Source organism: Gekko japonicus, unplaced genomic scaffold (assembly GCF_001447785.1).
Source record: "Gekko japonicus isolate JY-2015 unplaced genomic scaffold, Gekko_japonicus_V1.1 scaffold473, whole genome shotgun sequence".
Classification (NCBI taxonomy): domain Eukaryota; kingdom Metazoa; phylum Chordata; class Lepidosauria; order Squamata; family Gekkonidae; genus Gekko; species Gekko japonicus.
In genome coordinates, this window is record NW_015172566.1 from 476,012 (window position 1) to 498,376 (window position 22,365).

The 22,365-nt window shown below is 47.5% G+C and overlaps 1 protein-coding gene across 1 annotated transcript in view; it reads left to right on the plus strand.

The window, feature by feature from the left end:
• Window positions 1-21,949, plus strand: part of LOC107118927 (sideroflexin-1) — a 40,817-nt gene extending 18,868 nt beyond the window's left edge. Inside the window, exons 8-10 of the mRNA XM_015421330.1 lie at window positions 18,595-18,644; window positions 19,240-19,287; window positions 21,853-21,949. Coding sequence (XP_015276816.1) covers window positions 18,595-18,644; window positions 19,240-19,287; window positions 21,853-21,949 — 195 coding nt within the window. The remainder of the gene's footprint in view (window positions 1-18,594; window positions 18,645-19,239; window positions 19,288-21,852) is intronic.
• Window positions 21,950-22,365: the final 416 nt, after the last annotated feature.

The following is a 22,365-nucleotide window of genomic DNA, read 5'->3' on the forward strand; positions in this document are numbered from 1 at the left end:
ATTTGCTTAAGTTTATTATGCATCTTGGAATGACCACTATTTCCATGAAAGCAATGGTAATGAGCATTCCTGTCAATTCAGTGGTATTTGTTGCAAGAAATTATATAGGAGGACTAGCCTGATACCTGTGCTTCGGTACGGTATTTAAGTTCCATAAATCCAGTTATAATACTGATGATATGAAGTTTGAAATGTAACATTTGTTGTAGGAATTCTAATGGAGAAGATTGTAGTGTAAAAATTGAGACATATGTACTTTTTTTTTCTCTACTGAAGGACCTCTCTGTAGATCACATTGGTGGTTCTGCCCTCAGGTGCTAGGATCACCAGGCTGCTTGATGAGCTCACTCTGGAGCAGGCCACATAGAACTGTCCATTTGAGAAGCAGTCATCTGTTAAGTCAACTCCTGCCACCTTCCATGAAAGTGATGGCCTCTCTACTTGTGTTCCTGGATTGTTTTGCTCATATGGAGACTGTGTTGTTCTGAGCACCTCAGGGTGATCTCGCTGGTATTTGGCCTGTGCAGCTCAGTGCACTGCAGGAGTACTATGTGCAAATGTCTTTGCCGCATTCCTAAGTTGCCGCCTCCTTGTAGCATTGGTGTATCTGGCTCGATGTTTGCCAGGAACTTTCTTGGGGGCAGTAAGACGTGAGAGGTGTGAGGGGGAGTTGGTGTGAGGGAGTTGTGATGTGGTGGACATTTCTTCAGGTTCATGAGGGAGGCACACATCGAAATGGCTCCTAGAAATATCCTTTACTATCTCCCCATAAACATTCATTAACTCAATTGCCATGCTGGCTTTTTTGAAAAATGTCTATTCAGGAGTCTTGAATCACTGATTTCTGTAACTTTTACCTCAGAACTCTGAACTACACAATTGACCAATCGGGGGAGGGGGCGGACAAGGAGGCAGCAGCCTGCCAGGCACATGGAAAGTAATTTGGGGAAGACATTTTGCCCCTTTTTTACCCGCTTGGGGGGTCATATTTCTCAGAAATCTCTTGGGGGGCTTGATGTCATGGTAAGAAAGCACTCCCCTTATTTTTTGGTTTCTTGGTGCAGGGGTTTGGCCTGGGGATTGAATCGGAGGGGGGCATAACCCCCCCCCCCTTTTTTTTTTTTAAATGTTTCTCATTTATGTTACATTTTAGAACTGGGATATCACTACATATTCAAAACACTATCCGAGTAATCAGATATTAAGCAAGTTCATATGAACCAATTTTCTAGAACCCACATTGTGAGAAGTTAACCTAATAAAGGAAACCAGTTTTCTACAAATTTGGGGTATATTTCCATTGTGGGTGGGTGTGGCTAAACTGGGCCAGCAGCACCGCTAAGGTGATCCTGCTAGGGTGGGGGTCCCTGATGGATTAAAGTACCCTGGTCCTGCTCCTACATCTGACAGACACCCGCATGTCTGGTGTTGGGGGGGATTATGTTTAAAGCCATCAGGGAGGCTGGGCCACCAGCAGGGCTAAGGCAATCTTGCTGAGCAAACCTCCCCAGTGGCTGTAAGCATCCCACCTCCTCTCCTACACCTGACAGGCAGCTGCCTGTCCAGTGTAGGGGGGGGAGGAGTATTAGAAGCCACTGTGGAGTTTGGGTTTTTGACTGTAGTTTAGAGAGGCTGGGCCAGCAGCAGGGCCGGCCCATCATAGACAATTTTTAGGCAGCGGCCTAGAGTGGCCTCTTAAGAGGGGGCACCCCGCTGGCCTGCCGCCCCACCACTCCCTCTCCTAAACAGGGTAGTAAATTGTGGGCTGCTGCCCACCTTTCTGGGAGGGCAACCCGCTTGCCCAAGGGAAGCCAAAGGCGCCATGGGGAGCAGCCTGGAGCTGGCCCTGCCTGTGGCCACTGGCAGGGGCGCCTCGCTTCACAAATTCACGCTGCGCTCTTGCCCCTGCATGACAGGGGGACCCCTGGTGCACCTGCCTTCGCCACCCTGCTGCCTTCTTCCACTGGCCGGCAGGACCCAGGGTACCTGTGCTCTGCCCGCCCCCACTGCCCCGGGATCTACCTGCGCCACCTCCCTCCCCCTTCCCGAGCCGGCCCTACCTGGTGGCCACCCCACTCCCAGCCCTCCAGGGCCCCGCTGGAGCCAGTCCCGCTGGCCAGCCTCCAAGCACTGCCCTGAGCCAGGCCAGGCAGGATTGCCTGACTGACCCCAAGTCTTAAATCAGGAACAGAGACGGAGGTGGTGAAGGCCGGGTTGGGCACATGAGACAGGCACTGGTGGCTCCCTGCAACCAAGGAGCAGTTTTCCAGAATGGAGGGCTTAGGGTTGCCAGCCTGCAGGTGGGACCTGGAGACACTCCCCCCCGACATGACAGAGATCAGGTCCCTTTGAGGAAAGGCATGCATTGGACTTGGCTGAGCTGCCTCCTCCCCAAACTCTGCCTTCGCCAGACTCCCCCCCCCCCAGTCCCCAGGAATTTTCTAACTCAGAGTTGGCAACCCTGTTTAGACTCCAGACACTGGAGGAAGCCAGGGACTCCTGGATTTGTTAATGGCCCTGTTATGGATTCATTGGTGTTTTTATGTTTATTGATTGTATTACTGTACTAATTGTTACTGTAGAACCAGATCAGGAGCAAAGACAGTGGGATTGTGAGCTTTTGAACCCCTAAAGGTCAGAGCACAAAAACACATCTTAAAAGCCTTTAAAACCAGAATAAAAACATATTGTTTAAAATGTAAACCAATTTAAAATTAGCAATTTCGAATTTCGTGTTTTTCATTCTTCCTAAAATGCATTTATGTTTGAAAACTGGTGGGCGCACCCGGAGGGGGCGGCAGAAGGTAACCTCTTAGAGGGACTGTTCCTGGGGGCACTCAAGGAAGTGATGGTCTGCCCACTCTTAGAGAAACCATCTCTGGACCCGGCCAAATTGGCTAATTACCGGCCGGTCTCCATTTTTCTCTATTTGGGCAAATTAATTGAGAGGGCAGTGGCAGTACAGCTACAGGGCTTTATGGAGGACACTTCCACGCTCGACCCCGTTCCAGTCCAGCTTTTGCACGGGACGGAGACGGCTCTGGTTGCTCTGACTGATGATCTCCAGAGGCATCTGGATCGGGGCGGTGTGGCAGTGCTTGTTGTTGGACCTGTCGACTGCGTTCGACACGGTCGACCATCAGTTGCTGCTCCACCACCTCGCCGACATGGGAATACAGGGGCTTGCCTTACAGTGGCTTGTTTCCTTTCTCCAAGGTCGGGGACGAAGGGTGGCAATCGGGGAGCAAATTCAGAGGCTGCAGCTAGTGCAGAATGCCACGGCCAGGCTGTTGATGGGCTTACCTAGATGGGAGCACATCCAGCCTCCGTTGAAGGCCCTGCACTGTCTGCCAATAGCATACCGAATCCATTTCAAGGTGCTGGTGCTTACCTTTAAAGCCCTATATGGCCAGGGTCCGACATACCTGAGGGACTGTCTTTCCCCAGATATACCCCAGAGAGCACTGAGGTCGCTTGACCCTGCTGGGCCCCAAAGAGGCTAAGCTCGCCATGACGAGGGCCAGGGCTTTCTCAGTGGCAGCTCCTTACAGATGGAATGAGCTCCCGGAGGAGATCAGGGCCCTGCGGGATCTTTTGCAGTTCTGCAGGGCCTGCAAGACGGAGCTCTTCTACCAGACCTTCAATTAGGAGCTGCCCCCACCACTACCAACAATGAGCCTGGCCCTCAATGCCAACATCTGGCCCGCTACATCAAGCGACTCGGAATAACACTGAGCTGGAATCTAGTTGTCGGAGACATCTTAATACGCCATTGTAAGCAAAGAACTGTGGAACTGGCAATTGGGCCACTGTTGTAAGCCACCCTGAGCCCATTCGCGGGGAGGGCAGGGTATAAATTGAATTAATAAAATAAATAAATAAAATAAACCTTTCCTAGTGTGCAAAAATACCTGGAGCCAGCTCTGGCCAGCAGCACTACTAAGGTGATCCTGCTGGGGCGACGTCCTTGATTAATTAAAGTACCCTGGCCCTGCTCCTACACCTGACAGACACCAGCCTGTCTGGTGCTGGGGGGGATTGTATTTAAAGGCATCAGCGGGGACTGGGCCAGCAGCAGGGCTAATGCAATCCTGCTGAGCAAACCTCCCCAGCAGCTGCCTGTCCAGTGTGGGAGGGGGAGGAGTATTAGAAGCCACTGTGGAGGCAGGGCCGGCAGGATCACTAAGGCATTACTGTTGGGCGGGCTCCCTCGTGGCTTTAAGCACCCTGTAACCACTGCTGCACCTGACAGACAACCGCCTGTTAGGTGTAGGAGGTGGGGGAAGTGTGTTGGAAACCATCAGAGTGGCTGGGCCAGCAGCATTACTGCACCTCACAGGTGGTTATTGGCCATTCCTGATTTCCTCAACTGTCATTAGCTCTCTGCAGTCTCCTGTAACTGTTTTTTTAACCTCAGAACACTGAGCTCTGCAGCTGACCAATCAGAGGGTGGGGGGGTGCAAGGAGGCAGCTGCCTGGCATCCACATAGGAATCAATGGGGGGAGCACATTTTACCCCTTTTGACCCCCTTAGAGGTTGATTTTCTAAAAATCTCTTCTTTGTGAGCATCTACATCATGGTAGGAGTCCTCTCCCCGAATTTCATGTTTCTAGATCCAGGGCTTTGGCCCTGGCGTTGATTTTACAGTGAGGGGCTTTCTTTTATATATATTGATGCCATCTGTCAAATGAAATATCCATTTATTATACAGTTTAATCAACATGAAGATGTCATGTGTTTTGCAGATCAGCCCACCCAAAATGTCTTTTCCATTACTGTTTTGAAATCTTGTCCCTTTTTATGATTTCTTGTTCCTCCTTGCCCCCTCTCTGTCTCATGGCCTGTGAGCTCAAGTGAATCATTACTCTGCAGTTAGTTAATTATAAGACTTGGTGCTGATCAGTTCTAAAACCATTGTGCAATGACCCACTTTTTTAAACAGGCAGTCAATTCATGTCCTCTTAAACTGCATTCTATATTCCATGAATTGGTTAACTTTGTTTTTTGTACTAAAAAAAAAAAATCCAGGCTAGTGGCCATACTGCTGCTTTCATCCTTCCTTTGTAATTTTGATACTTCAATCTGAACCCTTTAAATAAGGTTGCCAAAGAAAGTGAGTCATTTTTATTCATTCATAGTTTAATAGCAAAATTCTTGACAACTAAATGATATTGTGCCCATATAGTCCCTTTGTTTATGTGTTCCCCCCTCTTGGTTCAGATATACTTTCTTCATTCTCATCTTCTAGCTTGTTTTTAGCTGCTGCATCAGGGTTGTGTCTGCAGATAATCTTTAGCGCTTATACTAATTTTAGTATGGGTGAAATACCCTTAAGTATTATTAAAAGTTACTCAGTATTACTCAGATCGCCTTTGTCTGTGAAATTCTGGTGAAATTGAAACCTTAGACCATCTGATGTTTCGCTCTCCCCATTGGACTCAAGTTAGAGGCACTTATCTATATATCTAATTGCCAAGTGGCCCCCGGAGTGCGGATCGCTAAATCAGCGCTCCGGGGGCACTTGGGGGGGAGGGGGAGGTTTGTGCACTCTTGGGGCAGTCCCCAGGGGTGCACAAAAATCTAAAAACTAAAAAAAATATCGGGGGGATGTTTAAATCCCCCCGAAAGTGCAAGAGCGTTCAGTGCGCATGCGCACGGAACGCTCTACGGACGCCAACGCCGCCGCTTGGAAGGCAAAAAGCCATGTGGGCCTAGCTCTCCAGAAGGGGGCCAGGGGCCGGGCACCACCCCATCTATAGGAGCTGGTGGCCGGGGCCGGGGGGAAAGCGCCGAGGCCCTCGCTTTCCAGCCGGGTGAGGAGGCGGGGGGGAGATCGAGCGGGGGGGGGCGATACAGAGGAACCAGCGGGATGGGGGGAAACGTTACCTACTCCTGACTCCTCTGCCGGCTAAATGCAGAGCTCCGCCGCCCTGCTCCGCCCCCCCCCCGCGAGTTTAAACACACACAGGAACAAATCAATGGATCATAAAATGCTTAACTTGGCAGCTCATAGGAACAGCCTGGAAGTCAGTCTCTGTTCTACTGGCATTTGCTTCCATCTGAGGTCCTTAGGCTCCCACAACAGCAATCTGCCCAAGACTGACCTAGAAAACCCAGCTGAAGTCTCTCTCCCGCTCCTCCTCTTCCTTGCAGTTCCAATATTTTATGAACGACATGCCCGCCTTCCGCATGCAACACAACCCCTCAACGGGGAGAGACAAAGATCAGAACCATCACTCGGGACTCTGCAAGAAGCTGGGGTGGAGTGACAATTATAGCCAAGAAGGACGACGGGCGGGGTGGGGGTTGGGGTTGAGAGCTTCCCAGTCCTGCCGTACAAATCAAACGCGAGGCTGAGCGTGGGGCCAGGGGAGTTTCCAGCCCCTGCACCTTACATTGTCTCGGATTCCATAGGCGACTGAGGACAGAACGATTTAAACAATCTTGCAGCTACAGCTGCTGCTTGGAAGACATGGAGGGCATAGGACCTGGAGGGGTGTCAAGTTTCCATCGTCTGCAAACTCTGGAGATGTAGGCTGCTCCTTAACTATATCTTTCTCTCCTCCAACAAATCTGCGTACTGATCACTGCAATGAGTGTTTAACAAAATGTGTCCCAAAGCCCTGCATTTTTTTAACCCCCCCCCCCCCCGCGAGTATCGCGGGTCCCGCTTTTTGTCCACCCCTTGTATCTTTCCTATTCTTACGAAGATGAATCTTCCCTCGCAACCTTGGGTGCTTTCAGTACTGTTATCTGACTCAAATGCCGATGGACTGATAACAGCTAACGTGGTGCGGTTCCTGGCTAAGGTTGCTGCTCTCAAGAAACATTGAAAATTTTAGCACCTCTGTAAACACCAACACCGACTTTTAATCTTCGGATGATTTTAGTCAGTTGGCTCCGCCCCAAGTGTAGTTAGGCAATTTTTTAATCTCTGGGCCCAGCCTGGGTTTTATGTGACTGTCATTATGCACCTTGTCATATGTTATGCCAATTTTATGTACCCATTTTATCCCCCTTTTGCATTTTCTTTTGGTCAAGACTTCGGTCATATAGACCTGTAATAAATTGAATTGAATTAAAAGTTCCCTCTAGGTGTGTGGTCTATGAATTAAAGATCTGTTTAAAAACAGATACTGATAATGATATTTATTTCTCCAATGATATTTATTGGTTTGCTAATTATGTTTATTTGTCTAAGAGACAGAGAAGGAGAGGGGTGGAAAGAAAGAATGAAAGAGGTGGAAAGAAAGGGAGAGAGAGAAACAAAGAAAGCAAATAGATGGGGGAGGGAGGGAAAAGGAAGGAAGAGAGAGAGAGAGAAAATAAGGGAGAAAGAGAAAGAAAGATGGAAAGAAAGAAAATAGATGGAGGAAGGAGGAAGGAAGGGGAAAAGATAAAGAGAGAAAAACAAAGAAAGCAAATAGATGGTGTAATGTATCCATATCAGACCATTTCGCCACGCGGTCAGGCGAAGCGACCAAGCTTCGCTCTCAGTAACAATGGGACAAGTGGATCCTAGCCGGCACCTATTGGCAGGCTAGGCTCTTGGCTGAGAGCCTATGGAACTCTTGGCCACTGTAAATAGCCAATCACTTGTGTGTAGGTGTGTTTGGGAAGCGGGGTTTGTGCACATATAAGCTGGGAACTCTCGTCTTGTTCTGAGCTGAAATAAAGTATGAGAGCTGAAATCACTAGTAAGTCTCAGTACTTTTCACTGGTGATGAGGATGGGATTCTAACTCCCATGAACAACAACCCGGACGAAGATTCGAGCACCGCATCGAGCCCCAACGCTGAGACCGCCGCAAGCCGTTCTACTTCACACCCTGGTTCTCCGGTCGCTTCTCACCGCTCCGCTCCTCACTCTGTACCTCGCCCTGCTGACCCCGAGAGCAGCAGCGCTTCCTGCCTCGCACCACCGCTGCCACCGCTGTCACCGAGCTACCCTCACCACGTGGACACAGTACGATGGCTACCTCCCAGGAAAGCATTGCCGCTTTCGACATCTCCCACCCCGCACAGTGGGAGATCCTGGAGAGCTACTTCAAATGCCACGACATCGTAGACCCGGGTAAGAAAAAGACCTATCTCCTCCGGTCCTGTGGCATAGACACAGTCTTGCTGCTTAAGGTCCTCATTGTGCCGAAGCAGACCAAGGACAAGTCCTATGTGGTGCTGGTGAAAGCGCTGACCGACCACGTTTCACCAACACCCACAAAGTTTGCCAAGCGCATGGACTTTTTTGTGCAGGTCCAGGGGCCAGACGAGCCAGCCTCCGAGTTCTTGGCCGGGCTTTGGCGGGTGGCCACCAGGTGTTCCTTCCCCCACCTGGAGGACACCTTGCTGAACCAGTTCCTTTTGGGTCTCCGGGAACCCAGAGGAAACTGGTTTGCCAGGATGACCTGACCTTAGACAAGGCACTCAGGGAGTCCGTGGCCTACGAGAAGGTGCACTAGAACCGCCACATGCAGGTGATCCATCGCACGCAAGCAACGCTCGAGTCAGACGACTCTGAGAACGAAGAAGTGCTCCAGGTATGCCACCGCCCCTCCCCACAGACTCGCCCTGGAGGAGCACCATCGGCCAAAGCCCCCTCTGCATCGTCCCAATGCACCAGCTGTGGAGAAGTGCACGAACGCCGAGTTTGCCGCTTCAGGAACTCCGTCTGCCGTTCCTGCAACAAGCCAGGCCATCTGGCCCGGGTCTGCCGTTCCCGAAAACAATAGCAGCTTCAGAAGTTTTCGGCCCACCAGACAGTGGCAGATCTACCCACCGACCTCCATACCCTCTCTGCCCACCAACAGCAGCACCAGATATGTAACTTGCCCCCGGATAGCCCAAATAAGATGCACATGACGGTGCTTATAGAGGGGTCCCCCTGCAGCATGGAAATAGACACGGCCTCTAACTATTCCATCATATCAAAGGAAACACTGCACTCGCTCTGCTCATGGGGGCCCCCCTCTACGAAAGCCACAGGGGTTTAAGTTATGGGACTTTAACAAAAACCCTGTGGCGGTTCGGGGCTGGGGCAAGTTTACGGTGCAATTCCAGGACTTCCATGGAAAATTGGACTTGCTGGGGGGGGGGAGGCTCTCCAGTCTGCTGGGACTTCCTTGGCTCGGACCCCTGGGATTGATAATTGCAGGGGTGAATCAGATCCAGGCTGAGAACTTCGCGGCTGTGTGCAGTGAGTTCCCCAGGGTTTTCGATAGCACACTTGGCCGCTACACAGGAGCCCCCATTTCCCTCGACCCGGCTATCCGCCCCATCTGGGTTAATGCCAGACACCCTCCTATTGCAATGCAGCCAAAGATCGCTTGGTTGCCCAGGGGGTGTTAGAGTCCGTTGCTTCCGCACGGTGGGAGACCCCAATAGTCACCCCGGTCAAGCCAAATGGCGACGTGCGGATTTGTGCAGACTATAAGTGCACTCTGAACAAAGCCCTCCAAGACCACACTTATCCGGTACCGGTGATCAGCCACGTGTTAGCCACACTGGCGGGGGCTCGGGGTTTTGGGCAGCTGGACTTGGCCCAGGCCTACCCCAGCCAAAGATCGCTTGGTTGCCCAGGGGGTGTTAGAGTCCGTTGCTTCCGCACGGTGGGAGACCCCAATAGTCACCCCGGTCAAGCCAAATGGCGACGTGCGGATTTGTGCAGACTATAAGTGCACTCTGAACAAAGCCCTCCAAGACCACACTTATCCGGTACCGGTGATCAGCCACGTGTTAGCCACACTGGCGGGGGCTCGGGTTTTTGGCAAGCTGGACTTGGCCCAGGCCTACCAGCAACTGCCAGTGGATGCTGCCACGGCAGAAACCCAAACAATAGCAACGCACCAGGGGGCTTTCAAAGTACATAGGCTCCAGTTTGGGGTATCGGTCGCACCGGGAATTTTTCAATCGTTTATGGTCACTTTGTTAAAAGGTATTCCAGGAGTGCAGTTGTTTCTAGATGAAGTGCTCATCGCGGCCCCAGATGCCTCGACCTTCGCCGTCCGGCTGTGGGCAGTGCTCCAGCATTTCGACACGGCCGGCCTGAAGGTCAAGCGGGAGAAATGCTTGCTCGAGGTTCCCAAGGTGGAGTTCTTGAGGTTCGCTGTGGACACCCAGGGAATTCACCCCACGGAGGAAAAGACGACGGCTATCTCACAGGTACCCCCACCTACGTCCAAGACTGAATTACAAGGCTTTCTTAGGCCTGTTAAATTTTTATCACTCCATTCTCCCTCTAAAGGCCACGGTGGTGGAACCTCTGCACCACCTGCTGGATAAAAATGCTCCGTGGGTCTGAGGCCCGGAGCACGCTGCTGCTTTCCAGGCGGTAAAGGACCTTCTTGTCTCCAACTCGGTCCTCTCCCATTTCAATGAGGCCCTTCCCGTGGTCCTGGCCTGTGATGTCTCTCCGTACGGAGTCAGGGCGGTCTTGGGCCACCAGTTACCGAATGGCCGGGAGGTTCCAATTGCTTATTACTCTCGCACCTTGTCATCTGCCGAGCATAACTATGCGCAGATTGACAAGGAGGCGCTGGCTATTGTGGCATAGGTGAAAAAATTTCACCATTACTTGTACCGTCGGCCATTCACAATCCTGATGGATCATAAACCGCTCCTCAGCCTCCTGGCTCCAGACCGGCAATCCCCCCAGATGACATCTCCCCGGGTGCTCCGCTGGTCTTTTTTCTTAGCAGGATACTCGTATGCACTCATCCATCGGCCTGGGAAAGCGATGGGACATGCTGACGCTTTGAGCCGTCTTCCGCTGCTGTCTAAGGATCCAGATCCGGCTCCCGCTCATCAAGTCTTGCTTCTGGAGGCTCTTCCCGATCAACTGGTGCACGTTCGGGAAGTGGCGCGCCACACTGCCGAAGACCTGATCCTTTGCCGCATCTTGGACTGGGTGAGAAGGGGATGGCCTATGGCCCCGGGGGGGGCGGACTTCACGACCTTTGCATCCCGCAAGGATGAGCTGTCAGCTCACAATGGCTGCGTGATGTGGGGAGGCAGAGTGGTGATTCCAGCCCCTTTACGGGAAAGAGGTCTCACGGCGATTCCAGCCCCTTTACGGGAAAGAGTTCTCACGGCGCTCCACAAGACACATCCCGGGGTGGTCCGGATGAAAGCTTTGGCCAGAAGTTATGTCTGGTGGCCAGGGCTGGATTGGGACATCGAGGACTGGATCAAGAGGTGTCAGCCCTGCCAAGAATCCTGGCCCGAGCCTCCCCGGGCTCCCGCTAGAGTCTGGGAGTTGTCGCACAAGCCCTGGTCTTGGCTCTACTTGGACTTCGTGGGGCCGTTCCAGGGTCAGATATTCTTTATACTCATGGACGCGTACAGCAAATGGCTCGAGGTACAGCAAATGGTACCGTCCATATCCTCGAGAGCCGCCATCCGGGCCATGTGGTACATCTTCAGTGTCCAGGGTATTCCCGACACCCTGGTCACCAACAACGGCACGGCCTTCACCTCTAGTGAATTCCAGGACCTCACCCGTTACTACAGAATTCGCCCCATCTGATCAGCCCCATTCCACCCAACGACCAACGGCCAAGTCGAACGCATGCTTCAGACGACCAAGGAGGCGCTCCGTCGCCTGGACAGCAAGGACTGGGACTACAAGCTGGCTGCATTCCTCTTTGGCCAGAGAACGCCTCACACCACGACGGGACACAGCCCAGTGGAGCTCCTGTTAGGACAGCGCCTGACGACCTGGCTGGACTGCCTCCATCCCAATCGAGCACCGGAAGAGGAACCTGCCACGGAGTCACCCGAGGCGGCCAGAGGGTTTTTTCTACACCTGGAACTATGCGCAAGGCCCGCAATGGATTCCGGCCCGTCTGGTGAGAGTCAGGGGACCCAGGTCCTACGACATCTCCAGTGAAGATAGCCAGATACTTCACCACCACATCGATCAGCTGCGGCGACGGGTACTGCCACACGACCCCAAGGACTGTGAGGACCCAGACACCCCGGAGACTCCCACTCCGCCTCAGCTACCGCACGACCTGGCCCAGCGAAATTAGGTTTCTGTCGAGGCCCCTGCTGACTGCACGACCAGGCCCCGAGAAACAGCACTACCAGCGCCCCAACTGCCAACACCGCCCATCTCACAGCCAAGTGCTCCGGTGTCACCTTCCGCCCCGGTTCCCACACCTCGCCGCTCTACAAGAACCCATAAAGCCCCTTCCTACTTGCAGGACTATGTGTGTGGGTGTCTTTTGGACCAAGGGGGGAGGGGTGTAATGTATCCATCTCAGACCACGTGCGCAGCCATTTTGCCATGTGGTCAGGCGAAGCGACCGAGCTTCGCTCTCAGTAACAATGGGACAAGCGGATCCTAGCCGGCACCTATCAGCAGGCTAGGCTCCTGGTCGAGAGCTTATGGAACTCTTGGCCACTGTAAATGGCCAATCACTTGTGTGTGGATGTGTTTGGGGAGCGGGGTTTGTGCACATATAAACCAGTCTGCGAGCTGGGAACTCTCATCTTGTTCTGAGCTGAAATAAAGTATGAGAGCTGAAATCACTAGTAAGTCTCAGTACTTTTCAGATGGGGAGGGAGACAGAGAGAGAGAGAAGAGAGAGGAAAGAAGGGAGAAAGAAAGAGGTGGAAAGAAAGCAAATAGTGGAAGGAGGGAGGAAGGGAGGAGAGAGAAAGTGAGAGAGAGGTGGAAAGAAAGCAAATAAATGGGGAGGGAGGGAGATGTGGAACGAAAGCAACTTTAACTTTAAATGTGTTCTCCACCACCCCCCATGCCCCCACACCAGCCAGCTTGGCAAAGGGATTTAAAGAGACAGATGCCGTCTCCAAGCTGTCTGGCAGGGCCGTGGGGCAGGGGCTTGGATAACGCCTTTAAATGTGTTCTCCCAGTCCCCAACCCCCACCGCTGTGCCGTCTTGGAGAAGGGATTTAAAGAGACAAATAGCTTCTCCAACCCAAGCCAGCAGGGCAGTGTGGTAGGGCTTAGAGAACACATTTAACTTTAGATGTGGAAAAAGGGGGGGAGCCAGAGAGAGAGAAAATAGATGGGGGAGGGTGGGAGAGTGGGAAAGAAAGCAACTTTAACTGTATATGCATCTTCCAACCCTCCCATGCCCCCATGCCAGCTGGCTTTGATGAAGGAATTGAAAGAAACAAATGCCTTCTCCAAGCTGGCTGGTGGGGGGGTGCTTTGAGAACACATTTAAAGTTGCTTTCTTTCTCTGCTTCCCCCCCACACCCAGTGTTCCCTCTAAGCTGAGTTAGTGTGAGCTAGCTCACCATTTTTTAGCCTCCGGCTCACAGATTTTTGACTCAGCTCAGGAAAGATGGCTCCAGAGCAAACTAATGTAGGCAGTAGCTAAATTGGCCACTCACAACTTTAATGCCAGGAGCTCACAAGATAGAATTTTTGCTCACAGGACTCCACAGCGTAGAGGGAACATTGCCCACACCTCAAGCCTACCCAGGAAGGTGAACACTGGCTGGGGAAGGGGAGACCAACTGGGGGCTCCCGAGCCACAGTTTGGCTACCCCTGTACTAGAATTACTTTCCACAAACAGGCCAGTGTGTGGAATTGCATCATATGAGTGAAATTGCTGGATCCAAAGAATCACTGGGGAAGTAAAGTTGGCAAAGCAAGACTTTCTACCTCCCTCTCCTGCTGTAGGCCACTCATCCCCCTGCAATTCTACTCCTGGAGTCAAAGGATCATTAAGAACAACATGGGAGATAAAGTGGGAGTCTACAGTAGAAGAGGGAATCAATGCAAATCTCCCTCCTCTTCCCTGCCCATGGAAGTTCCATTCCATCAATGTAACTGTAGCTTTGGAGACATCCCAGTGAGAGTATTCATTAGTTTTGAGGGTACACTGCAAGAGACTTTGTGTTCTCTACATTACAAAAGTATATTAAGTACTTCAGTGTTTTAAGCCTTCTCAGCTGTAATCCTTATTTTGGTCAAAGCCTTCAGTTCTTAAGTTTCCCAAAGCATAGGCTTACTGTTCCGTAGTTCATTGCCCTAGGCTGGTGCGTAAACTGCTATGCTAATCTCTCAGTCAAGCTCTTCAAACATATTCTTGTTTTCTCTTCATTAAAAACAACCTTTCCCTTTCTTCTCCTTCTGTATAAAGCAATCATCTGTATTTCGTATTCGCTGCAAAAAAATTATCTTTCATTGCCTTTCATTGTCAACTTAGACGATTAAGATTTTCTTAAATCATCTTAAATGTTCATTTTTATAGAACATTCTAGAACTATCAGGGAAACTATCTGCTGTCCAGAAATTTCTGGAAAATAAATTGGAATTTCTCTGCCACCATGACTGTCTCTCATCTTTCAGTACAAAAGCTATCATTCCATGCTCATTGTTTAGTTCCATTTTCCCATTAAGTGTTTAACTATACTGCTGCCAATTTCAACAGCAATTCAGGGGGATACAATGCGTAATTCCAACTAGTTCACTAAATGACATGTAAACTTTATATAAGTCTTTTGGAATGAATGCTTGGTTTTAGTAAGAACAATATCCAACATACAGAATTTCAACAAGTCAGTTTCATTACCATTCAATTCCAACTAGAAATTCGTTTTTATATTAGTTTTTGCAAACTTGTTTCTAATGTAACAGTAACCAGGATTTAAACTATGTGAAACAAATTATAGTTTTTACATTTTAATTTTTTGAGATAGCTTTCCTTTATGGACAACAAGAATAAGAGAATGGGAATAAGCTGGAGGCATTTGTGGTATCAGAATTTCCTGAAAGTATAAAAACCAATGGGCAATAGATGGCACTGCAGGCCAACTACAGGTATCTACATGATGGTGCCCTTTGCAACTTACTCATGGAAGTCTGAACTTCCATGAGTAAGTTGCAAAGGGCTATAGCACCACCAGAAGACATATAGAGCTACTGTTTTGACAGAAGTCACAATTTTCAGTATGCCTTACTCTAAGGGATAACTGCTTCAGATCATTTACTTTTGCATAAAACTTATGGCACCTCATATGATATGTACTGGAATTTGGAACAGGAAAAGAGAATGTAGACATCTATGGTAGAAATGGTACACAACAAGGAATCTTTTTGGTAATACATAATGCACTAGCTGTGAATGTATTACCAAAAGGATTCCTTTCTTTTGGACTGTACCAATGCTCCAGGTTAATAAACCATTTTTTCTGGAAAAGTTTGATCTTCCTGCTTGCAAGAAAACTGCCTTGCAAGCTATGATAGAACAGGGGGGTTACCTATTTTTGCTTTGATTTGTATAAAATATTTTAACTATTCCATTGCTATTCTGCTCTGTAGCACAGACAAGGTACAGTTTTGTCATCCTGAAAACTCCACAACTACTTATACAAATTAAAAATAGCATCAGTATAGGAGAGTCTTCTACTGCTGACTTTTCAGTGTACTTGACTCTAGTAATGTACAGTTCTGTAAGTATTTGGGTGTTATATATAACTCTTGTGACAAACAGATTACTTATCTGCATTAGGCACAAGCAAAAACTGGACAATCTGCTTCAGCAATTACTTATGTCTGTTATGTCAAAGTTAAACAATATGTTCCTACCACAGTTCGTATTTGCAGAGCCAAAGTGATGCCTCAGTTACTTTATGAGATACTTCTCTGGCTAGGTTTTTTTTTTAAGCCCCCGGAGGGGATTTTTTATTAATTTTTTTATAACACTACAAACTACAACAGAAAATGTGAGTGGGAACTACATTTATAGGATAAAGAAAGATACCCACTACTGACTAAAAACCCAAGAGAGGAGATCATCCCACCCGTTTAACCATACATTTAGTCTTAATCCCGTTAATCTTAGTATCAACTGAGTCAAGTTTAACATTATCTTTTTCAAATCTTAAGTTTAACTGTCATATAGAAACACCCCAAAGCATCTCACTTCAACATTTTTTAAAGGCACAATTCAGAGTCCTTCAGCCTTTACTTCTCCTTGCCTAGTCTCTTCCGAAGCTTATAAGGACTTTTAGGGGCTGCCACCCCTTTCTCTGATATAGAGTCCTCCCCGGAGGATTCCGAGTCCAGCTCACCATTGGACTTACTGTCCTCCCCTTTTTCCCCTACCTTCCCTGGCCCTCCCGTGCTTTCTTCACAGAGTCAATCTTTTCTTTTTTATCCTTGATTTTGAAGGTTGAGCTTCTGGAGTTAACCATCTATATCCAATTGCATTTGTCTGTAGAAAAAGAATTAATTCTTTATATTTCTTTCTCCTTTGTCTTATTTCAAATGGAATGTCTTTTAACATTCTGATGGTATTCTCTCCCACTTTCAGGGGTGCTCCAGATACTGCTTTCAGGATTGTATCCCTCACATGCCTCTTCGAGAATCTTACCACAATTTCCCCAGGCAGATTGTTTTTCTTTATATATCCTGAATATGACCTATAGGCCACATCCATTTCGTTTAACAAGAGTTCCACCTTCATATTTGTCACTGGGACCAATACTTCACTCATTAGTTCCTTAAGAGTCTCTCCCTTTGTCTCTGGCAAGCCCTGGAAGCAAAGGATCATATTAGCCTTTTCCATTTGTAATTGTAGCAGTTGCTCTTCTGTAGAGACTTGCTTCTTTTCCAGCTTTTGAACTTTCTTTTTCACCTTTTGTGCAGTGGCGTCCACTTCTTTCACCTTTTCAGCCGTTTCATTCATCATTTTAAGTGTCTCGGTTATCTGTGTCTGCTGTGTGGTGATGCACTGAGTCATTTTCGACATCTAATCCTTGAGGTTACTCATTTGGTCCAGTAGAGGGCGCATGGATTCTGCCAAAGTCTTTGCCAACTCGTTAGCTCCTTCCGGTTTAGGGCTCTCCGTTAGTTTCAATTTTGAAAGTTTCTCTTTCTCCGTCCTCTTCCCCACCATCTTTCTCAGTTGTTTACTTCGGAAAATATTTTGAAAGTCTCTGAATATGCACTCAAACGCCTGAACTCGCCTTGGTAAGTATTTCTTAACAGTTATGCATGCCTTCTCTTCCGCTCCCCACCCCTCGATTCACTCACAAGTTCATGCGGTTAGGAGGTATCCCTCCCCCGCCCACTTCACTTTCCGTTTTTCAACATGGGGTAAGGAGCTTTCTTTTTCTCTTTAACCGTCGTTTCGCTCAGTCAGATTCCCGTTCATATCTGATCTTCCGAGCCTGCTTTACTTCATTTCATCTGCTCGATCTCCTACACTTGCCCCGGTCAGCGTCACTAGGTCCCATTCGGGCACTGCGCAGGAAGGACCATTGGGATGGAGGAGCACCTCAATTCACCCACAATGCGTAGGCGAAGAGGCGACTCTTCATAAGTCCCCTGGCTAGGAGCCTTCCGCCAGGCTCCCTGGGGGGGGGTAATGGGCTAGCGCTCCCCCTCCTTCCCGTCGTGCACAGACCACATCCCCGGGAGGTCCGGGAGATGCATCTGTCTAGCGTGCTGCCATCAACCAGAAACCCTCTGGCTAGATGTTTGTAATCTAAACATAGGGTTGGGTTAAACCAGATCTTCTGATGGTAATGAAGGAGGGATTCCCTTTGACCATGGTACTTCAGTGTTCAAACACCATGTGGGCTCAAGGGTAAATTAAGTAGGGGAAATTATTGAGATGGGGTGGGGAAAAGCTGGCTGGATCAAACCCATAGAGGCTCAGTTGCTCACAGTGCAAATACTGTAAGTTACTTGTTTTATGATTGTATTGCATTTTGAAAGTGCTCAGTTGACTGTTTTAGTAAAAATAATGGAATAGTAAAGCATTCCTCTCCAGTATCCATCTTACAGAAATATTGCTGTAATGGCCCAAAAGAGTTACTTTCATCCTTAAATGGTCTATATGAACAATGCAATCTTACTTATATGACTGTCTGCATTGTTAAGTACTTACTTACATCCCACTACTGAGAACAGACACACCAGTAAGCATTGCAAATGTTTTATTAACAGAAGGTTGTTAACAGTGGGCCCTAAGCAATGCTCCCTCTACGCTGTGGAGTCTTGTGAGCAAAAATTGTACTTTATGAGCAACTGGCATTAAAGTTGTGAGTGACCAATTTGGCTACTGCATAAATTAGTTTGCTCTGGAGCCATCCTTCCTGAGCTAAGACAAAAATGTGTGCCCCAGAGGCTAAAAAACTGTGAGCTAGCTCACACTAATTCAGCTTAGAGGGCTGGCTGGCCCTAAGAGTCAGCAATGTTGACAGTTCCCAAATAGTAAACCATATATTTAATTCTGCCTGCACGGTGTGTACATTTTTAGTGTCCTTATGCCTTTTAAAAGTGCTCTGTCCAGCCCTGACCTGGATAGCCCAGGCAAGCCCAATCTCATCAGATCTTGGAAACTAAGCAGGGCCAACGCTGGCAAGTGCTTGGATGGGAGAACTCCAAAGAATACAAGGGTTGGGAGGCGAGAGGCAGGCTATCAAGCCACTTCTCTGAATGTCCTCCATGCCCCAGTAGGAGTTGCCAGAGGTTGCCGTGACTTCCAGGCATGAGCACACACAAAATGCAAAAATATCCCTCCCAAAAGTACTCTATCCAAAATCTCCAGCATTGTATATGCAGTGAAGTAGAAACATGTTTACTGTTTATCATTTTGTTTTTGACACAGCGGTTCCCATGGATGAGTGCCCCCATTCAAGTGGGATTAGTTGGATTTTGGTGAGTAAAAAAATTCAAAGCTTGTTTGAGTATTTCCCCCCACACACACACACAGTATTTACTTTTAACACTTCATGACAGACTCTAAAACTTTGAACTAGTGAGACTGTCCAAGTCTCATTAAACGTAGGGCAAATGACACTGAGCAAGTGAAGTAATAACATTTTCTGAACCAGCTACTGGGAGCAAGGCAAAACAAAAAAGCAACAAAAAATCAGGCCTCAAGGATAAGAATAAATTGCATATAGTTGATAAAGTGGCCCTTGTTTGATCCAAACTGTTGTCCGTCTCGTTATTCCGGCTGTGGGGGCAAAGGCCGTGTAGGTCTGCAGCATGCTTAGCTGGAAAGGCCATGTTAGGAGAGAGAGACTGGAGTGAAACAAAAAGCCTTGAGAAATGCCTTTCTAACCCCAACCCTCCTAACACTGGCAATGAGCAAAAGGGTTATGGTGTTGCCCTTATTGGATGGTGAAGGGATATATGGTTGCTTCCCACAAAGCCCAGGCAACCCTGTTGATCCACCCCAAAGGAGACTTGCCTTATAATTTAAGAACAACTGCTGCAAGTAACTTAAGTTATTGTCTGTCTTTTCCAGTTTGGTGTTTGCAACACCTTTATGCTGTGCGTTATTTCCTCAAAAAAGGTACTGCATGTTTTTCATATTATTGTTTCTGTTAATGTTTTGTGCCGGTCAAGGACCATTCTAATTTTGCTGTTATTGTTTCTATGGCAAGAGTGATAGATGTGCAAAGTAATCCACATAAATAGATGAAAACATGTGCCCTGCATTTAAAATCTCAGTTCAGCCAGGAGTCACCCATCTACACCTAAAAAAGATCCAAGTCATAAGCTTGAGGAAGTAGTTGGTGATTAGCAAGCTGGGCATCTGGAGGGTCTGGTAACAGCCTTCCTCAGGCACCTATTTTTCTCTCTTCCACTACTTCTGTCCCTCCTCTGTAACTTCCCTGGAAGGGTGAGACCAGCAATGTATTTCTTCCTACCCCACTACCAATTCACTGCTTCTCTTTATCTGCCTTCCTTTTATGTCACTCAGACTGTGCCTCTGTCATTTTCCCTCCCTCCTCATTTTGTTTTCCTTCAGCCTTACCTGTGAGGTTTATTCTTTTTTTTTCTGGATATGAACAGAGGGACAGTCCACAATTTGGAAATCCCTCTTCCTTGGAACACTAGAAGCAAAAAGTTGGGAAATGACTGTGAAAGTGGGGATTCTGTGCTCCCAGTTTGTCCTTGCCTAGGCTAGGAAGCAGATAAGCTTTTCTCTTAGCCCTGTTTTGTGTTGGCCTTGAATGCCTTTTCTCCATGGTAACTTTTCTTCTCCTTTCCTTCTGCTTATGAGTGAAGGAGTATGTGCATTTCTGTTCCAGGAAGTTTTCCCACCACTTGAGACAACAGCATGTTCTCTCTTAATAGAAGATGTTCCTTTGCTGGAGAGGTGATCAGGGTGATCTACTGATGGTCTGCTTGGTCTTCTGTTTCAAGGATATCCTTCTGCTGATATCCCCCCCACCTCAAAAAGGAAGATCTACAATGCAGACCTAAAGGCCATTACACCCTTGTAAGCCCTTTGACTTCAATAGACTTGGAAAGGTGTGACTCTGGTTAGGAATACACCCTGCTTTCTGACTAATCAGTCTCTGCAGAGGGAATTCCATCACACCCTTTGCAACTGCATCTCTCATTCTTCTCACTACCATTCCATAGTTTTCTGTGTTCTAGTCAAAGTTTTCCTAGTTTGTTCTTCCAGACTGAGTAGGAAGCCCCTTCCCACAGGTTAGGTTTTTCTTCACTTTCCTACCCCAAGGAAAGAGACTTTCTGCTTCCAGAATGTCCCCCTGCTCATACCCAAAACACAGAGATTAATCAGGTAAGTAAGGTGAACATTGCTCTCTTTGTCCCTTTTTCCTCAGCTGGCCACCAAAAAAACCAAGCCTACTGAGTGTTCTCCCACTTCAGATCCAGTAAATACTTTAAAGTTTATAAGTAATAGAAGCTGAGAAAAAAATATTTACTTGCAAAATAAAACCAAGATGCCTTATAATTGATATTAGTGAAAGTAATGGAATGAAGTATTTAAAAAAACCAAAGTGGAGACTGAGCATGAAAACCAGGAAGAAGAACTTTGTTCCCTATTGCAGCTCACTCTTCAGCAGATGCTGCCAAAGCAACTTGCTTGGAAAGGCAGTGAATCTGGTTCCAGAAGAGGGCTGAGAATCCCTTATCTGTCAAAGACAAGCCCTGTTCAGTTGTTGTTCGTGTTCACCAATACAGAGTACATGCATGTAAACTTGCTGCAGATATTCAGGGGTGGTGAGGCCAGTGGGCACTGGGCACAAACCCATTCCATTTTGTGCACATAGAGTGCATGAACTGAGCTGGGCTACAGCCTGCCAGAATAGGTAACAGTATGAGAAATGACCTGAGTAACAGAGATGTTTCAAACCAAGTATGATCCCTGTCTGTTGGCAAGCATAGACATTTCATTTCAGGGAATGATTTAAAAAATCATGGAAGCAGAAGTCCCCTGCTTCTTTTCTGATAGCACTTTGACTTGTATTGAACTCGAAAACAATGTAACTCAACATTTGCCCTCTTGGCTTAGCTGTAATAGCAAACGCAGTTCCACACTATGCAGAAATGGATCAGCATTCATCACACCTAGGTGGGTATTCTGTAGTACTGATATATTAACAGTCCTAAATGTTGCACTTGCTAGTTTTAACTGCATGTCTCCATGCATACTAAATTCATTCTATTCATTCTTAATAGTAAAACTTAAAATGTCAACAATCAGTTTAAAGGTCTCCCAGTCATTCATGACTCACTATCTTAGTCTCAGTTTACAAGTGAAAGCTTAACAATTCATATAAAGTACATTTTCCTGGCTGGCATATTAACGCCCTACACCAGACAAGCAAAGCACTACTTGAAAAATGGCTCGTTTTGTGGTTCATAATGTTGCACAGAAGCTAACTATTTGTACTTGATAAATCCTTTTCGTCGTAGTAGTAGTAAAATTTATTGTGTAGCCAATGGCCATTACAATTTAAAATTTAAATTAATCCCTTTTGTACTGTGTTTATTATTTAATAGATTCAACTCTTTTAAAAATAATCATATAACTTTACCACTAATTAGACTGCATAATAATAAATAATAATATGCAATGTCTTTATTTTCTTTTGTTCAGTTCCATGTCTGTAACTCGTCTGGAATCAGAATTACAAGCTAAGATCCAGGAGCTCAACCCTGAATTGGACCGTCTGTATTTTAACAAAGGATTATAATTTGTAGCAAACTGTCCCTCAGTGACAGCTAGGTGAACTTATTTTTTGAATTGTGTGACAACTTTGAAGACAGTCCTGATGTGTCCTTTCAGTTTTATCCAATTTCGAACACTGAGGTTATTTGATAACTGCTAGAAGATTTTTATAGTTATGATCTCAAATCATACTTGTCTTTACCAGTTTACTGCATATACTTCAATTTATTTTTGGCTGCAAATATTCAAAAAACATTTGCATCAGTTCTCATGTAGCCAAAGATTAAATACCTTTAGAAAACATCACAGGCAGAGTTGGTCAAATCTGCATTTGTCTTTCCCACTGGTGTCCCAACCTTCTGACTCTGTCTTCAAAAAAGCTATCAAAATTTGGTTTCATTTTCACACCTCAACAGTGCTAGCATACTTTTGCACGTCCAC